We start from the raw sequence: 16,775 nt of genomic DNA on the forward strand, positions 1-16,775 counted from the left end.
TGTTACTATCTACAAAGCTAGATTTGTCGAAAAAGGTTTTTGACAAAGTTCAAGATGTTTACTACGATGAGTTTTTTCTCACCCGTATCGATGCTTAAAGTCTGTCCGAATCATGTTAGCAATTGCCACATTTTATGAAATCTGGCAAAAGGATGTCAAAACTGCATTCTTTAATGGATTTATTAAAGAAGAGTTGTATATGATGCAACCAGAAGGTTTTATCAATCCTAAAGGTGCTAAACAAATTGTGCAAGCTCCAGCAATCCATCTATAGACTGGTGCAAGCATCTTGGAGTTGGAATATACGCTTTGATGAGTTGATCAAAGCATATGGTTTTATACAGACTTTTTTGAGCAGCCTGTATTTACAAGAAAGTGAGTGGGAGCTCTGTAGCATTTCTAATATTATATGTGGATGACATATTGTTGATTGGAAATGATATAGAAATTTTGGATATAGCATGAAAGGATACTTGAATAAGAGTTTTTCAAAGCAAGACCTCGTTGAAGCTTCTTACACATTGAGCATCAAGATCTATATAGATAGATCAAGACGCTTGATAAGATTTTTCAATGAGTACATACCTTGATAATTTTTTTGAAATAGTTCAAAATGGAACAGTCAAAGAAGGAGTTCTTGCCTGTGTTGCAACGTGTGAAGTTGAGTAAGCTCAAGACCCGACCATGGCAGAAAATAGAAAGAGAATGAAAAGTCATTCCCTATGCCTCAGTCATAGGTTCTATAAAGTATGCTATGTTGTGAACCAGACCTATTGTATACCTTGCTCTGTGTTTGGCAAAGGAATACAATTTTGATCTAATAGTAGATCATTGTACAGCGGTCAAGAATATCCTTAGTGAGGACTAAGGAAATACTTCTCGATTATGGAGGTGATAAAAGAGCCCGTCGTAAAGAGTTACATCGGTGCAAGCTTTTACACCGATCCAGATGACTCTAAGTCTCAATCTGGATACATATTGAAAGTGGGAGCAATTAGCTAGAGTAGCTCCATGCAGAGCATTGTAGACATAGAATATTTGCAAAATATATACGGCTCTGAATGTGACAGACCCCTTGACTAAACTTCTCTCACGAGGAAAACATGATCATACCTTAGTACTCTTTGGATGTTAATCACATAGAGATGTGAACTAGATTATTGACTCTAGTAAACCCTTTGGGTGTTGATCACATGACGATGTGAACTATGGGTATTAATCACATACAGATGTGAATATTGGTGTTAAATCACATGGTGATGTGAACTACATTATTGACTCTGGTGCAAGTGGGAGACTGAAGTAAATATGCCCTAGAGGCAATAATAAAGTTATTATTTATTTCATTATTTCATGATAAATATTTATTATTCATGCTAGAATTGTATTAACCGGAAACATAATACATGTGTGAATACATAGACAAACATAGTGTCACTAGTATGCCTCTATTTGACTCGCTCGTTGATCAAAGATGGTTGTGTTTCCTAGCCATAGACATGAGTTGTCATTTGATTAACGAGATCACATCATTAGGAGAATGATGTGATTGACTTGACCCATTCCGTTAGCTTAGCACTTGATCGTTTAGTATGTTGCTATTGCTTTCTTCATGACTTATACATGTTCCTATGACTATGAGATTATGCAACTCCCGTTTACCGGAGGAACACTTTGTGTGCTACCAAACGTCACAACGTAACTGGGTGATTATAAAGGAGCTCTACAGGTGTCTCCGAAGGTACATGTCGGGTTGGCGTATTTCGAGATTAGGATTTGTCACTCCGATTGTCGGAGAGGTATCTCTGGGCCCTCTCGGTAATGCACATCACTATAAGCCTTGCAAGCAATGTAGCTAATGACTTAGTTACGGAATGATGCATTACGTAACGAGTAAAGAGACTTGCCGGTAACGAGATTGAACTAGGTATTGGATACCGACGATCGAATCTCGGGCAAGTAACATACCGATGACAAAGGGAACAACGTATGTTGTTATGCGGTCTGACCGATAAAGATCTTCGTAGAATATGTGGGAGCCAATATGAGCATCCAGGTTCCACTATTGATTATTGACCGGAGACGTGTCTCGGTCATGTCTACATAGTTCTCGAACCCGTAGGGTCCGCACGCTTAAGGTTTCGATGGCAGTTATATTATGAGTTTATGAGTTTTGATGTACCGAAGGGGTTCGGAGTCCCGGATGAGATCGGGGACATGACGAGGAGTCTCTAAATGGTCGAGACATAAAGATCGATATATTGGACGACTATATTCGGAGTTCGGAAAGGTTCCGTGTGATTCGGGTATTTTTCGGAGTACCGGAGAGTTATGGGAATTCGTCGGGGAGTATATGGGCCTTATTGGGCTTTAGGGGAAAGAGAGAGGAGAGGCTGGGCACCCCCCAAGGCCTAGTCCGAATTGGACTAGGGGGAGGGGCTGTGCCCCCTCCTTCCTTCTCTTCTCTTCCCCCTTTCCTTGACTCCTACTCCTACTACTTGGAAGGGGGGGAATCCTACTCCCGATGGGAGTAGGACTCCTCCTTGGCGCGCCCTCCTTGGCCGGCCGCCCCCTCCCCCTTGGCTCCTTTATATACGGGGGCAGGGGGGACCTCTAGACACACAAGTTGATCTTCATGATCGTTCCTTAGTCGTGTGCGGTGCCCTCCTCCACCATATTCCACCTCGGTCATATCGTTGCGGTGCTTAGGCGAAGCCCTGCGTCGGTAGAACATCATCATCGTCACCACACCGTCGTGCTGATGGAACTCATCCCCGACACCCTACTGGATCGGAGTTCGGGGATCGTCATCGAGCTGAACGTGTGCTGAACTCGGAGGTGTCGTACATTCGGTACTTGGATCGGTCGGATCGTGAAGACGTACGACTACATCAACCGCGTTGTCATAACGCTTCCGCTTACGGTCTACGAGGGTACGTGGACAACACTCTCCCCTCTCGTTGCTATGCATCACCATGATCTTGCGTGTGCGTAGGATTTTTTTTGAAATTACTACGTTCCCCAACAGGAAGGGCAAAGAAGAGGGGAAGGGGGGGCTCTAGTGGAGGGGTGGTGGAGGGGGAGCATTGGAACAAGCAAGGTGCAAGGAAAGGCGGAGAAAGGAAGGGGGAGGAAGAAGAAAGGGGAGGAAGGAGGGGAAAGGTGGTAGGTGGGTGGCGGGCATAGCAGTAGCGCGGGTCTCCTATGCGCGCTACTGCTATGGCAACTTGCAAAATATCTATGGCTGGTGGTGCACTACCTATAGCGCGGGCTAAAAAAACACGATACTGGTAAAATTTTATAGATAGAAAAAATAACAGTAGCGCGCTTATACCAACAGGCGCTATAGATCCAGAACTAATAGTAGCGCTGGTTGGGCGACAAGCATTGCTAATATTTATTGATCAGATATTGTGGTGTGTTACACTTAGCAGTAGCGTGGGTTTAGATAACAAGCGTTGCTGCTAACTTATACCAGTAGCGCTCTTTCTAGCCAGCGCTACTACTAACTACTAGTAGCATGGGGTCATAAACAAACGCTACTGGTAAACTTCTATCTATAAGCGTTTTCCTAGTAGTGAGAGATCTGGCCATCATCATGGATGGCGCTCTGTTGGATCTTCCTCTCCTTGCAACAGCGGAGGAGGAGGAGGAGGACGAAGGAGGGGCTACGGTGGAAGAGGAGGTTACCGGATTTGAGGGAGACGTCGCGGAAGAGGGATGAGGGAGAGGAGTGATTTGGACGAGGAGATGGGGATTGGGGATTTCAGGGTTGTTAAAAAAACCCATTACTTAGTAGTAGCGCGGGTTTTTACCCCTCGCTACTAGTATGGCATGTCCCGAAGGGGCACGTTTGAGACCGCTTAGTAGTAGCGAGGGGTAAAAACCCACGCTGCTACTATCAACTTAGTAGTAGCGTGGGTTTATAACCCTCGCTACTACTATGGCATGGCACAGGGGCACGGTAGAGACCGCTTAGTAGTAGCGAGGGTTAAAAACCAACGCTACTGCTATCAACTTAGTAGTAGCGAGGGTTAAAAACCCGCGCTACTACTATGGCATGTACCGGGGGGGGGGCACGGTAGAGACCGCTTAGTAGTACCGAGGGTTAAAAACCAGCGCTACTGCTATCGACTTAGTAGTAGCGAGGGTTAAAAACCCGCGCTACTAGTAAGTAGCAGTAGCGAGGGGTATAACCCGCGCTGCTAGTAAGCGTCTGTGTATAAGCTTTTCCCTAGTAGTGTACTTGTGAATATTCTTTGGCTCCCCTTGTGACGAATCAATAAATTTGGGTTGAATACTCTACCCTCGAAAACTATTGTGATCCCCTATACTTGTGCGTTATCAGCGTCGAGGTTAGGTTTCTTGTTATGCGTGCGTGATGACGTCATTGGGTGTGATACGCTTCAGATCGATTCAAGAGTTTAATGACGACGACTTATTGCTCCAAGCCGCTGGTCCTTATGGACATATGCACGAAAACTTTCCGGCTGTCATTGAGAAGGCCATGCTAACTTTGACATGGAGTAGTGTCAGATGTGTCGGTGACTCGTTCCAGCGATGATAGTGGTTGATCGATGGTGCAGGGATCTAGATATCATTTGGGTGCTTTGTGTACTTTCAATACAAAATTATAATAGATACAGATAGTTTGTGGGCATGGAGCATACCTTGTCGGGAGCTCCTATAGGCCGCTCGCTGCGGCAAAGTGCCGACGCTTCGCACAGGAGCAGCTAGCATGGGCCGGCCCATTTACAGTGGCACGCGGCGGCATGTTCCCGAGATGAAAAATCGCAAAAAAGAAAATCGCGCTAGCGCTGTAACTCAAGCACGCGTCTTCGCACTAATTGGCCTACCGTTAAAACCACTGCGACATAGACCATCTCATGTTCAATTAGCAGTGCGAGTTAAAGACGTATTCGACAGAGACTAAACTTAAACATTAATTCGCATAAAATCCCAAAAATTACATTCCATTTATTGGGTCGAATCGACGACCTCCTACAACTGAATTTTTTGAAATTATGAATATTTCTTCAAAATAAAAACATTTTTGAATTTTCGTACAATTTTTGTAAAACAGGAACATTTTGATGATGTGAACAAATTTGAAAAAGGGGAACATTTCTTGAATTTGTGAACAAAAAATAAAAATGATTACTTTTTTAAACTTCTAGAACATTTTTTGAATTCGCGAACAAAATTGAAAAGCATGAACTATTGTTAAATTTGTGAACAAATTAGGAAAGTTGGAACATTTTTTTCAATTCCCAAACATTTTTTAAATCTTGAGAACAAATTTTGAAACAGAGAACAATTTTGAAAAATCCTGAACAAATTTGGAAGCACGAACAATTTTTTAAAGTATGAACTTTTTTTGAATTTTGAGTACATATTTTGAAACGGAGAACAATTTGGAAAAATCCCGAACAAATTTGGAAGCGCGAACATTTTTTGAATATGTGAACAAAAAATTGAAATCCGGTACATTTTCTGAATTTTGAAAGTTTTTTACTTTTTTTGTGTAACGAGAACAGATTTTGAATTTTGAAACCATTTCTCCAAAAACTGAACATTTTTCGGAAACACGAACAAAATTTAAAATTTTCGATTTTTTTGAAAAAAAGAGAAGAAAAGAAAAAGAAATAAAAAAGAAAATCGTAAACATTTTGTAAAACTGCGAAGAAGTTCTGAAAAGGAAAATAAACTTGAAAAAGAAAATGAAACCAAAAACAAAAAATGGAAAAATGGAAAAGAAACAAAAACGAAAAAAGAGAAATATAAAAACAATAAAAAGCCGAAAAAACCCAGAAAAAAGATACAGGAAAAAACCCGGTTCAAGGAACCCTCTAGAAGGTTTCCAAAACCGGTTGGACGCATCATGTATAAGTGGGCCGGCCCAGGTTTGTCGCTCCCTGCGCTGCCTTGTGCGGTAGCCCGACATTTTGCCGCAGCGAGCGGCGAATAGGGATTTCCAACCTTGTCAAATGAGCAGTTTCACTTGCAAAAACGTTTTCCATTATGCTTCGATCGAGATATTGAACATAGAATGCCACTTTTTAAAAAGAAAAAAAAGAATAATCAGCTGTGACACGAAAAAAAAACAAATTCTTTTATAGCTCATCATTTATTGGCAAAGATAGAAAAGATCAATATGAAAGAGGAGAAAGAAACAATAATAACGTGGTCTCGGGCTTAGGACAGAGAGAGTATTTGAGAAATGAAGTTGTATTATTGTATAAAAAATGTTCGAAAAAGAAAATTGTTCTTGTTGGACGCAGGCCTTGATACCCAAAAAATTGTATGCTGGGGCCCAAGGGTATCCGCAAACGGAATTGCTTCACACACGACTGTGTGCATACGATTTGTACGATCCTTCCAGCAAAGCTAATCCTTCGTGCCTGTGCCTAGAGTCCAGCCCATCCTGCCCGTGCCTAGAGTCCAGCCCAAACCCAAACCCAAACCCAGTCTACCCAAACCCATAAACTTTCACGCCTTCTCCTCCCCCCCCCCCCCCCCCCCCACCCCCCACTGCCTTTTCACGCCTTCTCCTCTTCCCTCCACTGCCTGCCTTCTCCTCTTCCCTCCAAACATGGCCGTCCAACTTCTTCACGATCCCTCCCTTGCTCACTAGTGAGTCAATCTCACTCTTGCGTAATCTGCAGCTAGTACAGAGAAGTTCGATCCCTTCCTTGCTGGTCAGAAGGTAATCCACACTTATCAGATGCATTGCCCGGATCCAATCTACACATGCCCTAGATTTAATTTATGGCCCTCACACAATATCTTTGATCTTTTTGTTGGCAGTTTCAAATTCGTGATGGAGCCAAATCTGATTTTTGGTGAAGTAGCAGATAAGAACAGAGCATTTGAAGATGCTGACGAAGATGCTTTCATCTTTGAGGAAATTAGGGATTCTTCGGATGATCAACAAGTAGGCAGATCATGATGTTGCAGCCTAAGAAGGGGATGACGTTCGATAGTGAGGATGCTGTTGTTAACTTCTACAAAGATTATGCCAAAAAAGAGGGATTTGGTGTAATAAGAAGAACCACTAGACATGGAGAAGATAGCAAGCTTGTTTATTTTACTCTTGCTTGTAACAGGCAAGGGAAGGCTCAATATTCATCCAAGAACTCATTTAAACCTAATCCATCAACGAGGATGCAATGCCCAGCTAAGATTAATTTATCTCGTCGTGAGGAGAAGTTCTGCATTACATCTATTACGCTTGACCACAATCATCCTATAAGTCCAAGTAAAGCCAGATTTCTGAGATGTCACAAGAAACTGGACTTGCATGCCAAGAGAAGGCTGGAATTGAATGATCAAGCAGGAATCCGTCTGAATAAAAAATTTGGTTCTCTTAAGCTGGTGGGTATGTTAATCTTGAGTTCGGTGAAAAGGAGTGCAGGAACTATTTGCAAGAGACAAGAAGGCTGAAACTTGGTGCCGGAGATGCACATGCTGTCTACCAATATTTTCTTCGGATGCAATCAAAAGATCCTGACTTTTTCCATCTTATGGATGTGGATAAGGATGGAAGACTGAGAAATGTCTTTTGGGCAGATGCAAGAAGTAGGGCAGCATATGAATCTTATTGTGATGTCATCACATTTGACACTACATACTTAACAAACAAGTATAGCATGCCATTTGCTCCCTTTGTTGGCGTAAATCATCATGGAGAATCAGTTCTGTTAGGTTGTGGCCTTCTATCCAACGAAGACACCGACACTTTTGCGTGGTTATTTAAATCTTGGCTATGTTGTATGTCGAACAAACCACCAAATGCTATAATCACTGACCAGTGCAAAGCAATGCAGAATGCTATTGAAGAAGTTTTTCCTCAAGCTCGTCACAGATGGTGGGTACCAGCATATGTAAAAGATACTTTTTGGGCAGGGATGTCTTCAACACAAAGGAGTGAGAGTGTGAATGCTTTCTTTGATGGGTATGTTCACGCTAGAACAACTCTAAAGCAATTTGTGGAGCAGTATGAAAATGCATTAAGAGACAAGGTAGAGAAAGAAACCAAGGCTGATTCTAAGTCGTTCCAAGAGGAAATTCCATGCATTACTCATTTTGACTTCGAAAAGCAATTTCAAGCAGCATATACCAATGCAAAGTTTCAAGAGTTTCAAGAGCAATTAAGAGGGAAAATCTATTGCTATCCATCTCTGCAAAACAATGAAGGGCCACTTCTTACATTTAGAGTTAGAGAGGACCGCAAGATTTTTTTTGAAGGAGAGGATGGCAGCATTAAAGAGAAATGGATTATTTCAGATTTCACTGTCTTGTTCAAGCAAGAGGAATGTGATGTGCGGTGTATTTGTAGGCTTTTTGAATTTCGAGGCATCTTGTGTAGCCACATCATTACCGTGCTTGCTCTCATGGGGATCAAAGATGTACCTTCTAGGTATATATTGCAGCGATGGAGAAATGATTTTAAGCGCAAACACGTATTTATTAAATGCTCCTACGATGATATGTTGAATACACCAGTTGTGCAGCGTTATGATGAATTATGCAAGCGTTCTCATGAAGTGGCAGAGAAAGGTGCAGAGCCCGATGAATTGCGCGACTTGGTGATGGATGGGCTTGATCAGTTAGAAAGAAAGGTTGATGCATACCGTGCTAGCCATGCTGTTCAAGTACAGGCAGAAAATCCAACATCAAAGCATGAAGATACAATGTTAAACAAAGAAAAACTTGGTACTCAGTCCAATCCCTGTTCGCAGTGCAGGCCGTCCTCGTTCAAAGAGAAAGATATCTAAAGTGGATCAAGTGATCCAAAAATTGAGAGCAAAGAAGCGGCAGGTGCCAACAAGTACAACCAAAGTGCAGACTCATAAGGGGAGAAAGGTATCTAGATTTACAGTTAATTTTTTTCTTGCCACTGTAACTTGCTAGAGTGTAAGAACTACCTTATAGCAGAATTACGTCAGCAAATCAAAAAGTGGGCAAGACGCTAATCTCCAGAGTTCAAAACAAACAGAGGTAATATTTCATTCTGTTATTATAGTATTTCAACATGTTTCCCTTTATGTGTAAAGCTTTTTTTCTTCAGGGAAATATTCAATATGAAGGAGACGGGGCTGGAAGTTCTTGGTTCTTTCCAAATGAGTTTCGGGTACTTAGTTTGAGAAGTTGTAATTTACAGTACAATACCAATATATAAGACACTCAAGCATTGCTACATGCTACTTGTTCCAGGAACTACAAACAGATGAGCATGCTACCCCAACTCATATCATTTCTTACATTGATATTCTCCAGGTGCTACACATATTCACAATCAACTATTTGTTGTTAGAAACTATTTGTCAATGACTAATTCGGTTCTTTTAATTTTAAAGGGAAAGAAAAATGCCATGGATCTGCTAGCTGCCAACCTGAAGGAATGAAAAATACATGCTCTGGAGTCTGTTGTACTTCTGAATGGATTTGACGACAATGTCGCTTATAGCATTGGATGCCTCCATTTATTTTCATTAATGTAATCGTATTGTGAGAGCCATCTGTCTGTGTCATCTAGAACAGCTTGTGAGTACTAATTTATCTCTTTTGGAGACAGAGTTATCTAGATCATCTTTTGGAGATATGTACAAGAGCAATTCTTGTTTGCATTATCTTATATTCATTTAAATGTTTCTGTGTTTCACTTATGTTTTTGAAATATTTCTGCATTTACAGTTTAAACTCTCGACCAACATATTGTTAGAGCCATCTGTTTGTGTTATCTAGATCAGCTTGTTTGGTTTAACTCTGTAATCTGAGAAAATGTTCTGAATTTCGGTCAACTAGCAGTACCTCTGACTGGAGAGAAAAACTGAAACAAATCTGAAAGAAATAGTTGTCATAGTGTCATTCCTTTCACATATGCGCACTTTGAGAGTACAAGTAACTTGACATGCCGATGGCTTCACAACCAGCTCACATATAGCCGACAGAGTACAGAATAACAGAGGAACAGCCGGTTCTTGTATTTACAAGTCAATTTCTTGCCACTAGATTAGCAATCCAAGTTACAGAAGATCACGACAACTCTCTTCAACCTCAGATCAGCATGACAGGAAGACAAGTGATTGATGAGAGGCGCAGCGCCGATGGCGGCGGCGGTGACCAAGACGACGATAGCGTGCTCGCGGACTGCTGCACCAACGACTGCGGCTCAAGACGATGAAAGAGATAGAAAGGCGATGTTTGTCGGGGTTGCGGAGGGCCACAAATCCATGTGCAGGTCCGGCCGTCGGTGGGATGTTGTGGCGGCCACCGCGTCGACCGCGCGCGCAAGAGAGAGAGGGGACGAGAAGAGATGGCGTTGGACTATGTCAATTCGGGCTGGTCTTGGGCTATGGGTTGGTCTTGGGCTGTGGATTTAGGTGGATGGTCCTCTCTGTTGCCCCTCCTGCCCGCGCACGCTCGCAGCAGCGCTGCCACGTACAGTATGATCGTACAGGCATCCGATACAAGTGTGTCGTACGTATAGCAGCGCCGATCCGCAAACCAAACCATAGCGCCGCCGCCGCAAACCGGGGGCTGCGTGCCCCTCTCCATCCCCACTTCCCCCTCCGATTCAGATTTGCGACACTCCGATTCTAACCCAAATCGCAGCGCAATTTCAACTCCGATTAGAACAGCGAATGCCCCTGTCGGGTCGAATTCGATTTCGCGGCTGAATTTCAAGTCGATGCCCCTTTTAATCGCAAGCCCACCCCACCCAACACCAACAATCGCCACTAATTTGTTCCCCAATGCCTAGGATTGCTGCGAAGCTCCCGCGCCGCCGCCGGCGGCTGTGCGCGGACGAGGACCGCCTCGGTGACCTCCCCGACGATCTGCTCCTTGACATCCTGCGCCGCCTCGACACCCGCACCGCGCTCGGCGCCGCGGCGCTCTCCAGGCGCTGGGCCAGCCTGCCCCGCGAGGTCCCCGTCCTGGACCTCAAGGTCAGCGACATACTGCCGCCCCGCTACCACCGGTGCTTCCGCCTCAGCGAAGACGCCAGGGATTCGAAAATCAGCTCGACCTTGTCTGACAGGAGGCTTCTAGAGGCTATCACCGCCCGGTACGAGCGCCGCGCCATGCGATCCATGGTCTGCTCCCTCAAGAGCCTCCTGGCCAGCCAAGCTCGCCGGCGCGTGGAGAGGCTGTCGCTCGAGGTCTTCGCCTACAGCACCTCGGCCTGCATCAACCGCCTGGTCGTGGACGCCGTCGATTCCTGGGGCGTCCGGGATCTGGAGGTTGTTGCCACCCCGACAGGGCCGCTCACGCGTCTGGAGCCGTCGGCCTACAGCTTCCCTCTAGGCCTCATCAGCAGGAAGCCCGGCGAGTCCCGACTGCGAAGCCTCAAACTTGCCAACTGCTTGCCCCCGCCGCTCCGGGGATTCAACGCGCTCACCACGCTCGTCTTGCGAGACTTGCCGGTTCCCACGCCGGCGGCCGCCTACGAGGAAGCGGTCGCCGCGTGCCCGCAGTTGCAAGTGCTACACATCCTTTCATGCGAGATCAAGATAACTGCCCGCAGGGTGGTTCTTGACGCGCCCAAATCGGAAATCAGGGAGCTTGTACTCGGCGGCGAGCTCGTGTCGGTCGAGATCCGGTCTCTCCCGAAGCTCGAGAGTCTCGCCAGCCAGGAAGCTACCGTGCTGCTTTGCTCCGCCGCCGCCGCCCCGTGCCTTGCGCACGTGAGCCTCGCCTTCTCGGTTGGCCGACTGGAAGGGGGCGGTTTAGCTGGTCTAAACCGCTCCTACCGCGACTTCTTGATTCAGCGGCTCGTGCAGTTCTTCCAGGGCGCCATCACCGTGAAGGATCTGGTCTTGCGGTTTACTGGGCCAGAGATGTGGATCATGCCGGAGAATCCCTTCTCTGCAATGGCGAACCTGAGAAGGCTGCTCGTCGCCGATGTGCCTTCCTCATGGGACGCCTCATGGCCGCGCCTGCTCATCGAGACGGCACCGTTACTTGAGAGCCTTTATGTGCATGTCTCCCACAGCGAAGGCGAGCCGAGACAGGAGGTGCCGGGGGAGACATCGGCTTCGCGCCATTACCATTTGAAGGAGCTTGTTGTCATTGGATTCCAGAGGACGGAGAGGCAGATGCGCCTTGTGAGGTTCACCGTGGAGGTATCCACGGCGCTGCGGCGTGTCGCACTGCTCAAGCAGGGACGCGTCGAGGACAAAGGGTCCTGCTGCGACTGGGAGGTGGTGAGCCAGCAGAGCGCGTGGTGCGACGAGGAGAGGCTCGCCGTTCTGGATGGTATCGGCTGTTCGACGGGACAGATCGAAGTGGTGCTCAGTTGAATTGAGCTTATGATGTTGGAGAATTGAAGGTGGATTCCTGTAGTTCCAGTCTGGCTCCCCAATTCGAATAAATGGAACCTGGCTGGTGGGGGGATTTCCTGCTGCTCCAACAATTTATTTGTATGACATGTGTGTGAACTGAAATGTTACATTCAGTTATTTTGGTGCTGCTTCTTTGTATCTGAACTTGCCGAACAATGATGGCATGCAATATGATTGGAATATCATGTTTGTTATTTTATTCTCCTCTTACTAGTTGTTGTCTTATGGACGAGCGCAAAAATGAGATGACAATGCTGTACCGTTTAAATGCAAATGCGCATATACGCGTGATTAGACTGTCAAAATGTGTGAACTGGTCTTGTAAACTGAGAAGAGCAGTCATTCATGATCTGGAGACTGGAAATGCCCTGCGGAAAATGTCGACAGTGAATCTGAAGTAGTCAAGCGGAATCACTTGAACCAGGCTCAGCTTGTTGTTAACTGCAAGGAAAAGTTAGTATATATTACCTTCGTATCAAAATGTAGTAGTGTTTAGGTGAATCTACACTGTCTATATATGTACACAATACACAATTTTTTGAAAAAGAAAACACAATTTCACATGTATTTTCATTTTTTGAAAAAGAAAACAGAGGTCATGCAAGGTTGAGGTCATGTAGTAGTGAGGGGAGTCCGCTGGTTAAGCAGATACTCGTATAAAGGAGTAGTTGCTGGTCCGGAGTGGATAAGAAGACACCTCACCAGACCAATGAATTGGTTCTATTTAGTACTACGTGACCCTGACGGAACCTTCAGCTGGGTTTTACCCTGTTCGCTCCTAAAGATTAGATAGGACCGGGAGGCACGTGGCTGGTATCTACTACTCCCTCCGTTTTAAAATAAATGACTCAACTTTATACTTCCTCCGTTTCTTTTTAGTCTGCATATAAGGTTTGGTCAAAAACAAGCTTTGCATAGTTTGACTAATTTTATAGTAAAACTATCAACATTCACAATATGAAATCAACATTTTCAGATGCATCATGGAATGTATTTTCATATTATATAGTTTAAGTATTATAGATGTTCATATTTTTTAATATAAATTTGGTTAAACTTTGTGTAGTTTGACTTTGACCAAAATTTATACACGGAGTAAAAAAAACGGAGGGAATACTAACTTTAGTACAAACTTGGGTCATCCGGTTTGAAACGGAGGGAGTACTTCTTTTTAAGGAATGCCTCGCCGGCGCACTTTACTTCTAAGCCAACAGTTACATCATGAATTACATGGGGCACTACAAAACTAGGAGTAGGAGGGGGGGGGGGGGGTGGGGGGAGGACTTTGAGTCATATGATTTTGCTAGATAGTGTGCAACCTGATTGACATTCCTAGGGCAGTGATGGAAAAGAGATGCCATCAATAGCTTGCGTGAGAGCAAAAGCTTCCGCCGGTGTAGCTGAGTAGGAACCAAACAACTAGGTACGCGCAGAAAGCATTTGGCCTGTTTGGTTACCTGCAATCATTAATTGGCCTGCATAACACGAAACCTAAAGCACCTTGGGGCTAGGCCCGCTGAGAACCGCCGAATCGGCAGTTTTTCCACAGCTAGGCCCACGGGATGCACATGGTCTGCGTTGGTTGCACGCGATGAGCCATGCTCGAGTCGTCGCGTTGCTGCCTGATGTGCCGGCAATAATTACCCTCACCTACCCTCACCACTCTCTCTCCCCTCTCTCCACTCTCTCACTCTCGCGCCGGTGGTGGCGATCAGCGGATTAGAGAACAGCAAGGCGACCACCGGCGTCCATCACCAGCGTAACCAACATCATCCGCAAGCACTTCGGCAAATGGCGGTAAGTCCTATTTTCACCTCCCCGCGTATGATTTTCGCAACCGATCCGCGTTTAGATTCGGTCCGCGTATACGATCCACATTCTAGGGGAATGGGGAATCGTGGTAAATAGCCATAGGATTGATCAACACTTCTTCATGGGTACTAAGTGGCGATGGATTTTGTATCACCCTCATAATTAAGCTACAGTAATCCCCTGATAATGGTGTCATGTCATCACTTTTACTGTTGCTAATCCTTACTTTATTTGAAACACAATTCAAATTCAAATTTAAATTGAAGTCAAATAATTGAAATTCTCAAACATGAAAACTAAAATGTTTATCATGTGGCAAATACTCCATAGATAATTATAGTGGTGAACCAACATTTTATAAGGTATTTAAATGCCCTAAAATAAATAAAACAGGGGCTAAAACAATCATTTAAATGCTTTTTCAAATATAATAAATGCAAACTATTTTATTTAAAGTGCCAAACTAATTGTGGGAGTGGCCTAATTTATAATGATAATTTAGGTGTTAGTTTTATATTTTATAAAACTAAAATAATATAAAAGGAAATGGAAAACCGATAAGATAAAAAAATAAAAAAAGGAACCCCCTCTGCCCTGGGCGTTAGCCCACCAGGCCGGCCCAGCCAGCCAGCTCCCCCTCCCCGGTCGTCTTCCCTATTCACCCGACCGGGCGCGCTCTTGAGCCATGGTCGCCCCCGACCACCTCGCCGGTGACGTCTCGAAGGGGGATAAGGATGCCCCCAATGCCTCGCTCCCCTCTCCCATCTCCACTTTCCCCCTCGCTCTCTCCCACTCACTTCCCCTCCTTAAAACCGCCGCGTCGCGCCCGCCGAAGCACTGCCGTCCTCCGTTCGCTCGTGTTCGGGAGCTCCCTAGCCCCTGCCTACATCGACTGTGTCAACTCCTCCGAGCTTAGAGCTCCTGCCTTGTCGAATTCGAGGTTGTCTTCAAACTTCGGGTGCTCGAGATCACCGCCACCGTACGTCGATGTCGAGCCTCCCCCGAGCCCATTGCTGCCCCTACAGCTCCGTCGTGAGCCCTCCTACCATTTCCCTCTCTCCCCTCCGTGGAATGCATGCTCTGGCTAGCCTTACCGCCATTGCCGACGCTCGTCGCCACTGTGTGCTTCGCCTTCACGGCCACAACTGGCCGAGCTCACTTTAGAGCACGACATCGTGCTCCTGGCACTGCCAGGAGGCCTCCTAGCCCGTCCGCTCCTCCTCTCGTGCCCCATGTCACCATTTCCGACCATGCCCAAACTTCGGCGCCCACCCGTGAGCTCGCCGCCATCGAGCCTGACCACCGCAGCCCCTACCACGGCCACCATTCAACGCGGCTCCATCCGCTCGTTCGAACGCACCCCCCCCCCCCCCCCCGCGCTCCTAATGAGCCCTGAGGGCAGTTTCCGATGCCCTCCCATGTGCGCCGTCATCGTTTTGGTCGCCGGCGGCTAAATGTCGGGCACCACTGCCATGCTGACATGGTACCACCCGGGGCCAACCACTGGACACTAACTAGTGGGTCTGAGGGGCCCCTTTGACCCAGTTGACCCCAATCAACGGCTGACTGGTGGGCCCCTTTGTATTAACTAAATGACATAATTAAAATAATTAGCTAAATTAGTTAGACACTGTCATGTGGGCTGATTACCCTATTTAATTAGTTTAGTTTTTATTTAAACTCTATTTAGCCCACTGAGTATTACAGGTGGGTCCCAGCCATCAGTTTGACCAGTCAATTGACTGTGTTGGCAGCTGACATCATGATGATGTCATGCTGATGCATGATACATCTCCAATGTATCTACTTTTCCAAACACTTTTGCCCTTGTTTTGTACTTTAACTTGCATGATTTGAACGAAACTAACCCGGACTGATGCTGTTTTCAGCAGAACTCCCATGATGTTATTTTATGTGTAGAAAAGAAAAGTTCTCCGAATGTCCTGAAAATCCACAGAGGCACTTTTTGGAATTAATAAGAATTTCTGGGCGAAAGAAATACACCAGGGGGCTCAGGACTTGTCCACGAGACAGGGGCGCGCCCCCCTGTAGGGTGCACCCCCCTGTCTCGTGGGCCCCCTAGACCTCCACCGACCTCAACTCCAACTCCATATATTCCATCTCGCGGAGAAAAAAATCAGAGTAAAAGTTTCATCGCGTTTTACGACACGGAGCCGCCGCGAAGCCCTAATCTCTCTCGGGGGGCTGATCTGGAGTCCGTTCGGGGCTCCGGAGAGGGGGATTCGTCGCCGTCGTCATCATCAACCATCCTCCATCACCAATTTCATGATGCTCACCGCCGTGCGTAAGTAATTCCATCGTAGGCTTGCTGGACGGTGATGGGTTGGATGAGATTTACCATGTAATCAAGTTAGTTTTGTTAGGGTTTGATCCCTAGTATCCACTATGTTCTGAGATTGATGTTGCTATGACTTTGCTATGCTTAATGCTTGTCACTAGGGCCCGAGTGCCATGATTTCAGATCTGAACCTATTATGTTTTCATAAATATATGTGTGTTCTTGATCCTATCTTGCAAGTCTATAGTCACCTATTATGTGTTATGATCCAACAACCCCGAAGTGACAATAATCGGGATACTTCTCGGTGATGACCG

The 16,775-nt window shown here is 45.7% G+C and overlaps 1 protein-coding gene and 1 pseudogene across 1 annotated transcript; both read left to right on the top strand.

Moving 5' to 3' along the window:
• The first annotated feature begins 6,538 nt into the window (after positions 1–6,538).
• LOC123097256 (protein FAR-RED IMPAIRED RESPONSE 1-like) lies at positions 6,539–9,584 on the top strand (annotated as a pseudogene).
• An 807-nt stretch (positions 9,585–10,391) lies between these two features.
• On the top strand, positions 10,392–12,546 carry LOC123142873 (uncharacterized). The gene has a single exon (XM_044561584.1). It carries the CDS (start codon positions 10,758–10,760, stop codon positions 12,303–12,305), a length of 1,548 nt encoding a protein of 515 aa, XP_044417519.1. The 5' UTR covers positions 10,392–10,757; the 3' UTR covers positions 12,306–12,546.
• Positions 12,547–16,775: the final 4,229 nt, after the last annotated feature.

This window comes from Triticum aestivum, chromosome 1B (genome assembly GCF_018294505.1).
Source record: "Triticum aestivum cultivar Chinese Spring chromosome 1B, IWGSC CS RefSeq v2.1, whole genome shotgun sequence".
NCBI classification, from domain to species: domain Eukaryota; kingdom Viridiplantae; phylum Streptophyta; class Magnoliopsida; order Poales; family Poaceae; genus Triticum; species Triticum aestivum.

Excerpts from the sequence above, each read along its gene's own strand:
- LOC123142873 (XM_044561584.1), top strand. The coding sequence starts at position 10,758 with ATGCCTAGGATTGCTGCGAAGCTCCCGCGCCGCCGCCGGCGGCTGTGC.